We start from the raw sequence: 16705 nt of genomic DNA, 5'->3' as shown, positions 1-16705 counted from the left end.
CATTCTCAACCAATGGCACATATCGCCCACCCAATCACGCCGGCCAATCACAATCTGCGTCCTCACTTTTGTCTTCAATGTTTGTGTTTACACACTTTTGTCTTTAATGTTTGTGTTTAGCCTACACAAACACTCAAAGCTGGGCATAGGAGGGGCTAGTGCCCCTCAACAAATCTTTTGAAAATAGCAGATCTACAAGCTCACACCACGTCACATCGCAACGCATTGTGAGCTTGTAGACCCGCTATTTTCAAATCCGAAATGTATAGTGCTGAAATGGTTACTGTATGTTTTGTAATAATAATAATACAAATCTCCAAAGTAACTAACTAACTAAAGCCTGTTGGGCACTAGCCTACTTGCAACAAATTTGTCAGGCATGCCCAAATATAAAGTCTATGCAGATGTCAGAACACCATTGTAATGTCAAAACAATCATTGTGATGTCAGAACAGGCCAGCTCCATGCATACAAATAAAAAATCTCTGGACTCTTTTTTGAACAATTTTTAACCTATGACCTTTGACCTTTAACCCTGATAAAAGTAAGTACAATAACTGTAATATATGTTTTTTTGTGATCATCAGATTGTCTATAGAACATGTTTTATTTATTATTGTGAAAGATATCCCCCAAATGTAAATTATTAATTTATTATTATTATTGTAATAATTATTATAAATGTGCATAAGATTTGAAAAAAAAAATATTTTACATTATTTCCTCTGATAAGTCCTAGTAGTAAAAAGTAGTAGTAAGGTTGAAATCTCTTTTTTGCAAGTAGAAATATATCCGGGTGTTACCTATGTGACTGGGCTGACGACGAAATGTCTTTCAAGAGTCAAGACTTGCAGGTCTTGTTATTTAGGGTTAGCCTAAGCCTATATATTGTAAGTCTAAGTCCAATGCTAAATAACGAAATTATTTTGTGACGAAAGTAAAATCTTGTTCTGTTTTAGAACAGTTCAGCTGCGCAGTTCAAAAAGGCCTATAGGCTACTGGGTGACAGTGACTTAATGTGATTGCATAATCTTTGAATAGCATGAATTGCGGTTAAAGTGGCTAATCTTATAGACAATGAAAAAAGCCTGGCATGATGATGAGTGACGCAAATTAACCACCAAACAAATTCAGACGTGCGGATTGGATTGATTTTCGTAACAACTGATTTCCATAAAGAATTCGGATGACATGGTAGCCTATAGCCTGTCGGCACATTACACTTGAAGAAGAAGGGGGGGATTGGGGGATATATCCTCTGGCTATACAACATTGTTATTATTATCTTGAAACCTGCTCTTCGGACGGACGAAAAATGAAGACGGAGCAGAGCGTGGTGCAGAATGGACCGTTTAACGGCAGAAGGCAGAGCCTGATTGAAGACGCACGGAAGGAGCGTGCAAGTGTCTCTTCCCCTCCGGGGCCATCATCAAGGTGCGGATCAGGAGACAACTTCGTTTTCGAAGAGAAACACGGCAGGGTCAAACTGAACATCCTCTTTGCGCTCAGCAATGAAAAGAACGCATCTTTTTTTAAGATCGGAAAAATATTCGAGGTAAAAAAATAAAGTCTAAAGAGGTTTGTAAAACAATATATTGATTAATTGTAGGCCTATTGTTGTGATTCTTAAACATTCTCGCCTATATCTGTTTTTTAGACATTTGAAGCAAAACTTCTACACATTGAAAGTCGGTCGGGAAGGAGGACAAAGAACAGCGTACACACATCAGACCTGGAGTTCTTCATGAGATGTGAAGTGCACAGCGCTGACCTTGACATATTCATCAACTCACTCAAAAGAGTGGCTGAAGATGTTCGCACGATCCCAGAGGAGAGAGGTAGGCTATACAGCCTATTATGCCTATATCTGTCCTCTGTCTTTAGCTATGGGCTACGGCTACTATTACATAATTTACATTGTAGACATTAATTAAGTTTTATGATTTGTCAATGCCATTAATTAGTGAATACATCAATATCTTCTTTATGTACTTTATTTGGTTACCACATAAGCCTAAAGTGTAAGCCATATATGCTAAGCCAATTAATATATTTTCTTTCACAGTTCCATGGTTTCCCAGAAGGATAAAAGATCTGGACAAATGCAACCGGCTGATAACAAAATTTGACCCAGATATGGACCAGGAGCATCCAGTTAGTATAGCCTATTTCCCTCTACATCAAAATTTGCTTATTTGTTTTAGTGCTATATATTTTGTGGATAATCAAACATATATCCCCTTAATTTGACCATTCACATTGTGGCCATTTTGCTTTCCCATCACATATCACATTCCATTCCAAGTATAAAATAGCCATGGTGTGAATATTATATGAATTATGTTGTTACAACAAATTTGCTTTGCAGGGATTCAGTGACTCGGAATACAGGAAAAGAAGAGCTTTCATATCTGAACTGGCCTTCAACTACAAACAGTAAGTCAAAAACAAAAACCCAAAACAAAACCCAGGGCATAAATATAGATCTGCTGGTGGTGCAGCTTCGTTCAATTAATAAGGCAGAATCCAACATCCATGCAAGCATTATTTTGATCAGCATCTGTTCCCTTTCCCAATTCCTGCAGGGGTGACCCACTACCCAGAGTGGACTACACAGCAGAAGAAACAGCCACATGGTGAGATTCCTTTCTACACAATGGTACATATAGCCCATCACGGACAAGTGTTGATTTCGTCGACTAAAACTAAGACAAAAAATGTTCGTTGACTACCTTTTTTCACTGACGAAAACTAAATGGAAACTAAATGAAAACTAAGCTATGATAACTAAAACCAAGACTAAATATACCGACAATTTCGTCAACAAATAAAAACTAGACTAAAATGTTAGGGAGGGACTAGTGGACGAGAGATCCAGTATAAGTCATTTTACATCATGTTGCATGCTGAAAATAGCCGATCTACAAGCTCACAACGTTGTGAGCTTGTATAGATCTGCTATTTTCAGCAAGTGTAAAATTAGGCCTTTCGACGGCATCAAGGCCAGCCAAAATACATTTTAGCTGACTAAATAAACTCTAGATTTAGTCGACTAAAATCTCACGATATTTAGTCGACACCAAAACAAAATGTGACTAAAATATGACTAAAACCAAATGAAAACTATCCAAGAGACTATGACTAAAACTAAAATCTAAATTTGCTGCCAAAAACAACACTGTCACGGACACATTTTATGGATCCCTTTTTTATGGGCCCATTTCTGTTTTTGTTTCCTACATTTTGTTTTTAATTATTATTATTATTTAAAAAAAACATCCCCAAAAAAAAGCTAAAATGTTTAGCTTTTGATTGTTTTCTCTCCAATATAATTTCATGGAAATCGAAAGAAAAATCAAAGAAATTATTATAATTTAGAAAACAAATGTTTAAGAAGTATAGTGAAAATAGCCAATCTAGATCTGCTATATTTTCACTAGTTTGGGTCCGGGCAAACGTCTAATTTCTTTCTTTTTTGGGGGGAGGGTCTTGAGCCAAACAGTTTATAGGAACCACTGATGTAGCGTACTGTAGCTACAGATGTCATTACGACTCTAAACATGAGTGATAATAAATTAATTGTGGCAGCGGTGGCCGAACGGATAGCGGCGCGGTCTTGATACCGGAAGGTTCCTAGTTCGAATCAGCCGTCCGACACGTTACAATTACCACCGTTGAAGTGCCCTTGAACAAGGCATTGAACCACTACGATGAAATGTGTTCTATGAGCAGGGCCTGGCTGGAAACAAGTTCTTGAGCTTAGCCCAGATACCCTGGGTAAATATAGATTTCATTTCATTAATATTAGGGGCGTCATGCATCCCAGACAATGGAAACTGCCTTATATCAGTGGTTCCCAAACTTTTTCATGTTAAGGACCCCCAAATTGACACTCATTACTGTCATTAGCCTGCGGACCCCCCATTAGAAAATATACACCAAGGACCCCCCGGCCATAAGAGAAGATTTTTACGGCTCTAGCAGTGATTCTCAACCCGTTTCATTTCAAGGGCCGCCGAGTTTGACATGAATGAGTCTATTCGGACCCCCATGAGTTATGGGAGTCCTCCTTGAAAATAAAACGTCTGAGAACCACATACCGGTGGACTCCTATAATGTGCCATACATAGTCTGGTAGTAAATCAATGTCATACTGTACGGTATTCTGAAGAAAACCTGGAAACTCTGCATTCAGTATAATTCATTGTGTCTTATGATCAAAATAAGGACATAAATGGTGTGGTCGTGTGTAAAAACCAAAATCTAGAATTTGCCACAGAGCCATTTGTCTGTGTATTGATTGATTGAAAATTGCAGAATGAGCACATTTAAAGACATACAAATATGTAAAAAAATTATAATAACAATCTTCAAATACACAGACAAATTGAAAAATAGAGGGGGGGGGGGGGGGGACTTTTAATTTTTACAGGGGCCAGTTTCGAATTGCAGCACCCGTAAGTGCTCTTTGAGAGCGGTTTTGAGTCAAGGGATTCACATGTCTTAACGGCTGTTGGTACTGTACAGGGGCGTTCCACATTTTAGTGGCATATATGAGCGAAATGAATTTAACCCCTTGTTTGAGCCGAATCTGGGTTGAACGTGGCTTGTTGAACTCGGACATATTGATGACCCCTGTCTGCGTTGCTATGTGGCGTGTTAAAGGAGGGAGGTGTACCACACCCTGAGGGCCATCTACCCCAGCCTGGCGTGCAGGCAGTTCCTAGACGGCCTACAGCAACTGGAGAGAGAGTGTGGCTACGGAGAGGACAGCATCCCGCAGCTTTGTGATGTCTCTGCCTTTCTGAAAGGTATGCTGTAGGGGGCGCTAGAGAGACAGAGAGAGAGCTCTACGGTGGTTCTCAATCTCAATGTGGCCCCTGGGGACCCCCTGGGGCCTGTCTGACAAAAACTAGTCCAGTTTTTGTCAGACAGTATACCATAATTATTCCAAAATAAAAAAATTTTTTTTTAAACATCGGCACGGCATAATAACGGTAGATTACACCACTGCTTACAGGTCTGTAACTCTTGAGACTATTAACGGAACCAAATGAGCATGGGGTCCCATGCAGCAGGTGGGGGTCCATGGCCTAATGGGGGGGTCAAATTTGGGTCTGTGGCCTAATACATGTCAAACTGGAGGTCCTTGAAATTAAAAACGCTGATATTCAGTGAGAAATGTACTATTCTGTGTCTGTGATCACCTGTGTGCATGGTGCAAAAGATCAATTTATAAAGTCAAAACCATTAATCCTAAGACATCACATACTATAGGCTTCAGTAGCCTATACATATTCTTATCAAACACAGCCAAATCCTGCATGTTACTGTGTCCGGTAATGAATCATGACACAAGAAGTTTCAATGTTAGGTCCGATTGATATATAATTGCTCACAACATCGCGTCGCAGATGTGACACGTTGTGAGCTTGTAGGTCTGCTATTTTCGGCATCCGACACCATATTGCACCGGACCATGAATTAGGCATCACCATGGCATGCGCCTCTGATCGCCCCGCTCTCTCTCTCTCTCTCTCTCTCTCTCTGTGTGCACTCTGTGTCCCCAGAGAAAACAGGCTTCCAGCTACGTCCAGTGTCAGGGCTCCTGTCTGCCAAGGACTTCCTGTCCAGTCTGGCCTTCCGGGTGTTCCAGTGCACACAGTACATGCGCCATGCCTCAGCACCGATGCACTCCCCTGAACCGTGAGTCCGCCTCGCACTGGGAATGCATCTCTTTTTTATCTGTTCCTTATGGTGTCTTTACTTTTAGTATGCTATGCTCGTGACATCATCGTACCTGGAAATTATGCGAGAACGCCTACTGAGTGGCAAAAAAAAATACTAAGTTATTTTGTCTTTTGTCTGTGTTTTGTATTGTTGCTAACATCAAGGAAGAGAAAGAATATCCGCACACTAGTTTCTAGAGCTCCGAGAACTTACTTTATTTAGAGGCAACAAATTGCAACGTTTTGACCTACTAGGTCTTCATCAGGCAAATATTGTATTGTTGCTCCCTGTCACCTTTCCCCAAAAGCACCACAATGGAAACAAGCCTGCTGTCTTTCTTGTTTGAATGTTTGAATGAACTTTCAATAAAGTAATCAATCAATCAATCAATCAATCAATCAAACAGAAAAGTCCTAACTAACTGCATTAAGCAACATTAAACTCACCGACACCAACATTGCAGCTTTGCTGAAAGCTTGAATTATCCGTTCTAAGTCTTTGTTTCATAAAAATCCACCGTAGACATGTTATGAGCTACTTTCTGTCAATAAATTCTGTGCAGGTGATTATTTTTGTGTCAGAATTGGGAAGTGCTCGTTTTCAATAACACAACGTCCTACTGCCTCCTGCATTATATGACATTTAGAAACAGGTGGTACCGCAGGACTGCTGAGGGATTACCAACGAGCGCTTCCAAACTCCAACGCTCCATGCTGCTCAATGTTTTGCCACTCAGTCTAGATGAGGGTGGCGTGTCCCGGTGGAAAAGTGATGCATGTGCATACTCACTATTATTTAATTCACTTTCTGCTCAATCCTCTATAACAGGGACTGCTGCCATGAACTACTTGGCCATATTCCCATGCTTGCAGATAAAGAATTTGCCCAGTTTTCTCAGGTAAACACACTGCTGATTTGTTTTTTCCTCTCCCCTCCCATTTGATTTAGCCTAACTGGGATTTAACATGGGCCACTTTGAATATTTAACATTCCAGGAGATTGGACTTGCATCACTCGGAGCATCAGATGAAGACATTGAGAAACTCTCAACGGTAAGATGATCATGTGCACTCTCAAATTAGTACTATTCAGCTACCTTTCCCTTCATGTAGAGTGTAGACCAAAACAAAACCAAATGATAATAGAAAAACAATCAGCCAACTGTGTTGAATTTATGTTTTTTAGAGATATAACCATTAGAAAGATAGATCTTTGCCGCCATCTAGTGACCAAAGTAAAAAATAGCTGAATGTCTTCATTCCCATTCATAATACACGGATAAATATGTCCCTCTGTTGTTGACCTCTCCCTCACAGTTGTATTGGTTTACTGTGGAGTTTGGACTCTGTAAGCAGAATGGAACGGTCAAAGCGTATGGTGCTGGCCTCCTGTCCTCCTATGGAGAGCTAGTGGTGAGTGTATTAATTTTACGCTACCAACAGTCATTAAGACATGCAAATCCCTTGACTCCTTCAAAACCGCTCTCAAAGTGCACCTACGGACGGCTGCAATTCGAAACTGGCCCCCGTAAAATCGGAATCCCCCCCTTTTTTCCCCCCTCACTGTATGTTTCTTTTCCCTTTTTACCTTCTTTATGATGAATTCCTGTTCTGTTCTTTGGCTATATAGAAGTGTATATTTGTACGTCTCTAAATGTTTTGATGAAACAAGTGTAATGCTTTATTGGGTCATCCACTCACAGTTAACAGTCATTGTATTGAGTTGTGCTTGAAATGCACTGTAATTCTGCAAACTGTTAATAAATATTTCAATCAATCAATCAAAACGCTTTCCTTTGATAAAGCACACCTCATTGAAGCATATGGCACTAACATTGTTAGGATTTGGAGTTACATGTCCCTCTGGGTCGACCAATGCCGGTGTACTTCCCTTATCTAATCTGCATGAAGTAGGTGGCCGGCCTTTTAGGAGACTGGAAAGCAGGTTGGAGTCTATTATTTCCAATAGAAGAGTGAACGTGAACACTGCTTTAGCCGCATGGTGACTGAACTAAATATTGGACCCAATGATGGAGAGTTGGTAACCAATTGGACACTTATTAGATTTTAACTATTAAAATGACCCGTATGGGTCCATTGGTTTCCTTTTTACACTCTCAAGAGTTAAATTATTGTCAAATCATCTGCATTACTTGATTTACAAGAAGTCTACACAATTAGAGAATGTAGAAGAATTGTAATTTTTTTTTACGTTTGCCTGCTATCTCTCATATGGTACCACATCAATACAGCAAAATCTTATCCAGCGACAACCGAATATTCTAGGTTTTGGGATAAACCTTGTCAAATGGTGGTCCATGGCTCAAATGCTGAATAACTAATGGACCTTGATATGAGAAAGGTTGAAAACCACTGCTATCATATAATGGAAGTGAAGGACACTCAGATCTGTCTGAAACCTTGCCAAAATATAGGGCCATACATCATGCCGTGCCGGGGGCCACATGCGGCCCCCACAATCATTTAATGCAGCCTGCTGGTTAATATCCAAATAGTGATATATTATTGATTTCAGCTGTTCCAATTCCAAACTTGCAAACATGATCCGCTTGAATTACTTCTATATTTTTACTAGCTTAATGACTAGTATTGACTATGTATTTGTATTTAAGTTCATAAAGTTAAGATAAGTATAACTAAATGCATTTGAAATTAAATCAATTCGCTCCTGTGTTGTTGAAACCTCTTGATTGATTGATTGAAATATATATTAACAGTATGCAGAATAGGTACATAGGTACAGCACAACTCAATACAAAAACTGTTAACTGTGGACGACACCATAAACTGCATTACACTTGTTTACAATAGGGTCCACCATTTTCAATTCATCAGAACATTTAGAGACATACTTCTATATAACAAAAAAACAGGAAATCATCTTAAAAGGAGGTAAAAAGGGAAAAGATAATATACAGTGAGTGGAAAAGGGGGTGGGGGGGATATACTTTGCTACAATGACCATCTTGAATTTGTGTTCCAGTACGCCCTGTCCAATGAGCCAGAGTACAAGCCTTTCAACCCAGAGGAGACTGCAGTTCAGCCTTATCAGGATCAAGCCTACCAGCCAGTGTACTTTGTATCAGAGAGCTTTGACGATGCCAAGGTTAAGTTGAGGTATATATGAAGTATTCCATATTCTGGTTTTAAAAGTAACTCAACACAAGTAACTTAATTGTCATTCAACATTGCATATCACATATTAAGTCGCTTATGTCCGTGAGAGTGTTATTTATTTTGTTGTCCAAATGTCGAATTGCCTTTGGGTGAAAGCATATTTTAGTATTTCTGTTAGTCAGACGTAATACACATACAAATGCATCTGTAATATATGTGATGCCTTACATCTGCCTGTATATCCACGCTCTCCTCTTAGGAAGTACACCGACACAATCAAGCGTCCGTTCTCAGTGCGGTACGACCCGTTCACATGTACCGTGGAGGTTCTGGATCAGCCCGCTAAGATCCAGGGCATGCTGACCCAGATGAGAGAGGACCTGAAAACGCTTCAGTGTGCCATGGAGAAGCTGGGCTGACATCAGGAGTACAGAGATGCCCATATATAGGCAGTGGTGGGAAAACGACTCAAATGTTTTACTTAAGTATCAATACTGCAATATGGAAATACTCTTGTTACGTAAAATTCCGGAATACAAAATGTAACTGAGTAAAAGTAACTAAGTATTGGCATCAAAATGTACCAAAAGTGCCAAAAGTTAAAGTACTCAATATGCAGAATGTCTCATTTCAAGTTTTCAAATATGTAAAAAAAAACATGATATATTTGAAAATAGCAGAGCTACAAGCTCACAATGCGTGGCATCGCGAAGCATTGTGAGCTTGTAGATCGGCTATTTTCAAAATGCCGAAATTTATATAGGGCTGAAGTGGTTAATGTACAGGTATTTTTGTGATAATAATCAAAATCTACAAAGTAACTAGTAACTAAAGTTTTCAAATAAATGTAGTAAAAGTACAATATTTGGATCCGAGATGTAGTGGAGTAGAAGTAAAAGTATTGGAAATACTCAAGTATAGTACAAATACCTCAAAACTGTACTTAAGTACAGTACTTAAATTAATATACTTAGTTACTTTACACCACTGCCCATATGACACTTAACTTTGGGCAGATTTTGTGTCAAGAACAAGGCCATATATTTTGTCCTGTGGAATAATTGCACTACATGGCCAACAGGTGGAAAATGCTGAAAGTGTAAATATACATGTATCATAGCGATGAGCAAGGTCTTGTAATCATGTCTTTTATTATGTATTGTGGAGAGTGTAAGATGGTTTATTTTCATGACAATCACCAAAGAATATCACAGCAAAATAAAGCTTGAGCTGAGAAACATTTGTCTGAGTTTAGTTACAGAAAACGATTTAAGATAATACACAGATGTTTGTCATATACTGATGAAAAACCGAAAGAGAAGACACACAGGGAGAGAGAGAGAGACAGACGGAGAGAGCGAGAGAGAGAGACTAGACCACTACAATGCAGGACATGCATTTCTCTAGCATCTAATTCCAAACCGACTGTTTCCATTTGGAACATATTTTGGAAGCCATTTGTCTTTGCGTGTTATTAAGCAAAAGGAAGGAGCTAATTATGAATGATTTAAGTATCGTGTTCCCTGTGTTGGTCAAGGCTTGAGCGCCAACACTGGGGCCCCATGAGTGCATCAGTTATTTTGCCAGGTCACAACGACCTCACAGGAGCCCGCGGGGCGGTGAGCGAGGCCGCTCAACTGCCTGTGACGGATGCACTTCCGTCCTTTTTAAGCTTTTGCTCTTCGTGTGAAACATCCCCTGGAATCGAGCCTCAAATTCGGTTGATCGATGAACATGTATGACGGAGTCGGTCTGCAGTACTCGTAAAGCCTTTGGAAGTAGCCCTTACATGGTGGCGGGTGAGGCCTCCAGTGGTCCAGCATGTGTGGGAAGCCCTTCCTTTCCCATAATTCCACTGTATAGTAAATCAAGCCCGCTTCAGCCTCTCTGGGAAACCCAAGCCTCTCTGTTTGCAGAGAGCAGAGAGAAAATGGGAGAGAGCGAGAGAGGGAGGAAGAGCGGGAGAGAGAGCGAGAGAGGGAAAAGAGTGATCTACTGCTTGACTGGTGTGCAGAAACGCACACACACACATCCACTTTGTCCAACCAGAAGTCAAACACTTAATAATTTCTTAGTATCTCATTCTACATCCAGCACACTCAAATCCACAAATCCCCATGAAACCGCTGCTGGGATCCAAATCTGCTGAGCTCTAAACAAAAGCCAGTTACCATGGCAATAAGATGACTAGTAAGCGTTCCAGCTAGATTCTTGTGCCTAGCACACTCGCCACAAATCCCAAATGCTGTATCATCCTGCCTCCAACCATAAGTGTTTCCTTTGTTGATGTCATGGCCTCCATCGCTACCTTGGCTTGGACACCTCTCCTCTCCGAGCTGGAAAGAGGGTCGTGAGGTTCACCTTGTCCTCTAGGCCCCATGAATAATGCCTAATTTATGCTCCGTCGTATGGCGGTGTCGTGTGCCGAAAATAGCCAATCTACAAGCTCCTGATACGTTGCGTTCCAGCATGTGAAGATGTCTGTCATACGACAAAGTATAAATCGACCTTAATGAAACAAAGGGAGGTCTCTGCATACAGTAGGCAAGTCCTTTCACACTATAGTGTTGAAGTCGTGTTTTCTTACAAATAAATAATTGTGTGGTAAATATGTTGATTTACGGAGATAATCTTGAAGAAAACATTTCATAAACCTTTGTTTATTACAGAGCACATTTTATTAATTTAACCAAATACCACTCAAAAAATACTAAAGAATAAAAAAAAAGAAAAACTACATCCATCATATAAGTCACTCCTGGGGTTACCCTACAAAAATATGTTATCCACACTCTATACTCATAAACAGTGAATGATGACTCTTTGTACTCAAAGATCAACATAATCACTTCATTCTGGGAAAACACTGCACAACAAACCTGACACAAGATTAGATCAAAGCCTAGCCTCAATCAAAGAGCTTTAATCTTGCTCTTTTTTATCTACTCCTATCATTCTCCTCATTAGTTTTTTATTTCCTTGCCTTTTCTTGAAGCCTGAGCTTAGCTGGCAGGGCAGTGGGGGAATTGGCCCAGGAGATTAGGAGGAACTGGTGAGGAGTGTAGACCGTCTGATCTTCCCTTTGATCCATTTCACTCTGTTATCACATCTCCACTAGAGATCAAACTTTACGCAAAGAACAATGGCTTCTTTCAGGTTACATAAGAGGTAACATGAAGGTCGGTGGCCATAACATTTGAACAGGAAATCATGGTTAAGTACTAGGTGTGATAGATGGCATTATGAAGAGGGCCGTTTGTCCTGTCACAATCCAATCAATGTATTACTTTTCTCTTTTTTTCAGATTGAGGGTTCTATCCCGAGACAATCCAGTCTGTTTATTTGTATATATTTATTTTAATTTCTCTTGATTATTATTTTTTACTTTGATTTGACTGTCAAAAGAAAAGGAGCAATTCCCATCATGTTAATTTGAATGACATGCCGCTTGACCAGTGGTTTTATGAACAAGGTGACTTGACACAAAAAAAACAGGGTTCGATTGCTGAGCCCTAAGAATTTGGGTGCTTGTCTCTCCCCATCTTCCTCTCCTGTGTACTATCAATACAGGCAGAACCTCCAAGGTGGATTGACAAAATCTAGGCTGTGTTATTCTGTTTACAAACCATCAGATGGCGGCCTTGAGTCATTTTGAATCACAAAGGCACTAGTCTCTTGAGATTTAATTGTCACTCACCTTACTGAGAACCAGACTGAAGCTTCTTGCACAGATATACTGATGTCAGTGTCTCGAGCCGAAGGTCCAAAACCACTCATTCCTAATAACACACACAAATGTATACAGTGCAGACCACCAGTGTTAATTTTGACAGCTCATTTTGTCGACAAAATGCTGAAAATACCTGACCCTGCAAGGTCACAACTGCGACGCGTTCTGAGCTTGCAGATATGCTATTTTCAGAGTGCAACACCCGAGCACAACCAGTTCTACTGGATCTCTATTCCCTAACATTTTAATCTAGATTTTATTTGTTGACGAAATTGTCAATATATTTAGTCTTAGTTTTAGTCATCATAGCTTAGTTTTAATTTCGTTTTTGTCAGTGAAAAAAGGTAGTAGACAAACATTTTTCATCATAGTTTTAGTCGGCGAAATCAACACTGGAGAGTGAAGCTTTAAAAGAGTGCACACAGGGCCTTTCTGTGTGGAGTTTGCATGTTCTCCCCGTGTCCCCTAGGGTAGGTACCCTCACAAAAAACATGCAGTAATCCTGGTCTCTAAACTGCCTTGTACTGGGGTACAATAAAAGGATCGGTTACATCCCAAGATACCGCTAAACCAGAGTTTGATTTGCAAAAAAAAACTGCATCCCGTTGGTTCGTCACGCCTCCATATATGGTCACACTTCGTGATATCACGCCTCCATATAAGGTCATGCCTCGTGACATCACGCCTCGCCACCATATATGGCCGTCTCCATTATGAAGATCATGACACTGACCTCATCAAACCCTGGATAGCTATACATGGAGAAGACTGGATCATCACCTAGATATGCATATATGGAGCCGGCCATCAACTCTACATCTGACCCAAACCCTTAGATCTCCTCGTTGCATATGTTGATCCCTCCCCACCCGTTCTTTGATGTCTCCCTTTTGACTGATACCTGTCCATTCAAACTCTAGACGGGCCCACCCCAAAGGTATTAGTGCAGTCGCACCCGGCAGCCGGCCAAAACTAGAGATCTCATCAGGCCCGAAAATTAAGGCCCGGCCCCACCTGGGCCCTCAAACCCTGTACACTCAAGACATTACTGCCACTGCAACACGTATAGATCTCCATATATGGAGCTGACCTGTTCTGACATTCCATATGTTGATCTGACCTCATCAAACCCTGTACACTCAAGACACACTCCATATATGGCCAGACCTCATCAAACCCTGTACACTCAAGACATTGCCCCCGCTGCCACCCTTAGATCTCCATATATGGAGCTGACCTGTTCTGACATTCCGTATGTTGCTCTGACCCCGCATGCCAAAGCGCCAGCGCTCGCCCAGCAGTCTGCCATCCCCCAGGTGGATGCGTGAACGCGACCTTGCCATTTAGGGGTCTTTCCAGCTAAGTCCTGCCCCATGCGGGAGCTAAACTATTTCCATAGACAACGCCTTGGTAACCTCGGCCCCAACAGCCAAAAACCTTGGTGTTGTCCTGGACAGACAGCTCTCGTTCAAAGCACACATAACAGCTGTCACTCGATCCTGTAGGTTAGGTTTACACTCATTACAACATTGGACGAATTAGACCGTTCCTCACCCAGGAGTCAGCCCAGCTCCTTATCCAGACATCAGTCATGTCAAAACTTGACTATTGTAACTCCCTCCTTACTGGCCTACCGGCATGGGCACTTAAACCTCTCCAATTGATCCAAAATGCCGCAGCTCACTTGGTCTTCAACCAGCCCAAATTCTCACGTCTCCCCCTTCTCCGCTCCCTCCACTGGCTCCCGGTCGCCTGCACAGAATACAATCAAAACTGCAGACTCACTCCCAATCTTCCGCCGGAAAACCCACCTCCTCAGACTCCACTTTGGCCCGTAGCACTTGCCCTAGCCCCGACGACCTTACAGGCGTATGCAAAGGCTCAATTTATGTAACTTAATTAGCATTTTATGTAGAAATAGTTACATTAGATATTCCACCGTTACGTTCTTAGGTTACGTATGATTAATGATAACAAGTTTTTGATGATGTATTGCCATGTCTTTGTTCTTCCTTAATGTAAATCGCTCTGGATTAAGATAGTCTGCTAAATGCCTAAATTGTAAATGGTCTCTTCTCGCCCTCAGGGCGTCTTACTGGTTAAATTGTGCTATTATCAAGCATACAGTATACGGCATATCAAACATTTCAGACACTCCGGGGGCAGTCGGTAGTGCTGTCGCCTCACAGCTAGAAGGTCCTGGGGTTTGGTTCCCACTGGGGATGTTGTGGGCGTGGTCTCACCTCCGTGTCATCAGTGTCCATACCCGAGGCGGGGTTGGTGAAAGGGCCTTTCTGTGTGAAGTTTGCATGTTCTCCCCGTGTCCCCTAGGGTAGGTACCCTTACAAAAAACATGCAGTAATCCTGGTCCCTTTCCTGGTTCCTTTCCCTCAAATCAGCCGGGGCACCTGATTTTAGGGAAAGGAACTGGTCGGAATACCATGTTCCTTCCACACGCTACGTCCAAACCGGGGAAGGTGAAAAGAAGTGGCTTGGACTCCTCATGCATAGAAGGAAGCATGAGGTCAGTCCGCTGCCCTCCTCAGGTTGGCAGATCTCCCCAGCAAAACGAACCCTACTGCCATCTCACACACACACACACACACGGTAGGAAGTCAGGGATTTGTGGAAATATGAGATTGGCCGTCTCCCACAATGATAAGTTAATTATATATCTTTCCATCCTAAATACCGTAGCTTACTGGATGCATAAATGACTTGCTGTGGTGGTGGATTTCTCACGCACAGTATCCTATGACAGCACAAGTCCATGTCTTGCCACTGGGTATCATCAACCAGCTTCTGGCACAATTAAATAAAGCTACTCGTCTTCCACGTTCATGTCTATGGACCGCTGACAATTATTCACACCGGCTGTCACGCGATGCGCATCTTTAATACTACTGCATCCTTATTCTCTCAGACTAACCCCCCCCCCCCGCCCTTCCCCAAGCCTTTCCTCCGATCACACTTCTTATTAGGCCCTTTTCACCACCTCCTGTTTCCTGGTCCTCTTCAGGGTTTATCCAATAGCTGGGCTAGGGGCCAGACTGGGACTCTGAGTACTACCTTTCTGGAATTCCCGAGCTCGACTGTTGCATATGCTCTGCACGCCACGCAGGTGTAATTGAAGCTAACCGTTTGTAGTACATCCGTTGTGTGGATAGCGATAAATGGAGAGACAGACCGAAAGCAAGAGAGCAAGCGAGGGAAGGGAACACACCTGTGATCATGTTGACCAGCAGAGTGGCGGTATGTGTGTGTGTGCTGGGCTCGCACATTCCTGTTTAGTACGGCTCAGCCTCGCTCCTCAGACTCTTGGCAGGACATCACAACAGAACAGACTACTGATACAAGCAACACTTCACAGAAAGAAAAGCTGGCTAGCGGCTCACAGAAACCAGACCTACACCTGACCCCTATCCCAATCTGACCTGAAGTGGCAGTCAAGCACACACACACACACACACACACACACACACACACACACACACACACACACACACACACACACACACACACACACACACACACACACACACACACACACACACACACACACACACACACACACACACACACACACACACACACACACACACACACACTAGGGCTGTCAAAATAACAGAGTTAACAGAGTTAATTTGTGAAATTAATTAGATTACGATGAATGTATGCTTAATGACCCGGCCATACATCCCATAATCGCATCCACTCTGCACTAGTCATCGCTCTTGTATCCGATGGCTGATAGATCCAAACGAGATGGAAAGAGAAGCCCTATCTAACCCTATCTGGATGGGGCAAAAACACAAGTTGGTTATTGCCATAAAAGGCTGCACAATTTACATAGGCAGTGGCTCAAATCACGACAACGGGGTGAGAGACAGAGACATGGAGAGAGCTAGAGTCACATCTTTCGGTTCCCACAAGAAAAGGGCATATTTTGGACATAGTTCGATTAATAATTTTTTAAGCTGTGTGTATAATATATCTATAAATGGACCACGTCTTTGTACGTCTGTAATGCACACAACTCGAGAACCGTTCGTCAGACCCACGGTTGTCCAGAACCGCCCAAAATGCCTCTGCCCGGGCTCTGGACAGG

General features: G+C 41.9%; 1 protein-coding gene across 1 annotated transcript; it reads left to right on the top strand.

Moving 5' to 3' along the window:
• Window positions 1–1315: 1315 nt before the first annotated feature.
• Window positions 1316–9286, top strand: th2 (tyrosine hydroxylase 2; the record flags this gene model as incomplete). The annotated part of the gene is made up of 12 exons (XM_079493981.1): window positions 1316–1555; window positions 1658–1838; window positions 2066–2154; window positions 2369–2436; window positions 2586–2636; window positions 4666–4811; window positions 5571–5706; window positions 6559–6628; window positions 6726–6782; window positions 7047–7142; window positions 8734–8867; window positions 9127–9286. The coding sequence occupies 12 exons, from the start codon at window positions 1316–1318 to the stop codon at window positions 9284–9286; spliced, it is 1428 nt and encodes a 475-aa protein (XP_079350107.1).
• Window positions 9287–16705: the final 7419 nt, after the last annotated feature.

The sequence above is a fragment of the Electrona antarctica genome, assembly GCF_951216825.1.
Source record: "Electrona antarctica genome assembly, chromosome: 23".
NCBI lineage: Eukaryota > Metazoa > Chordata > Actinopteri > Myctophiformes > Myctophidae > Electrona > Electrona antarctica.
This window is presented reverse-complemented; position numbering and strand designations above follow the sequence as displayed.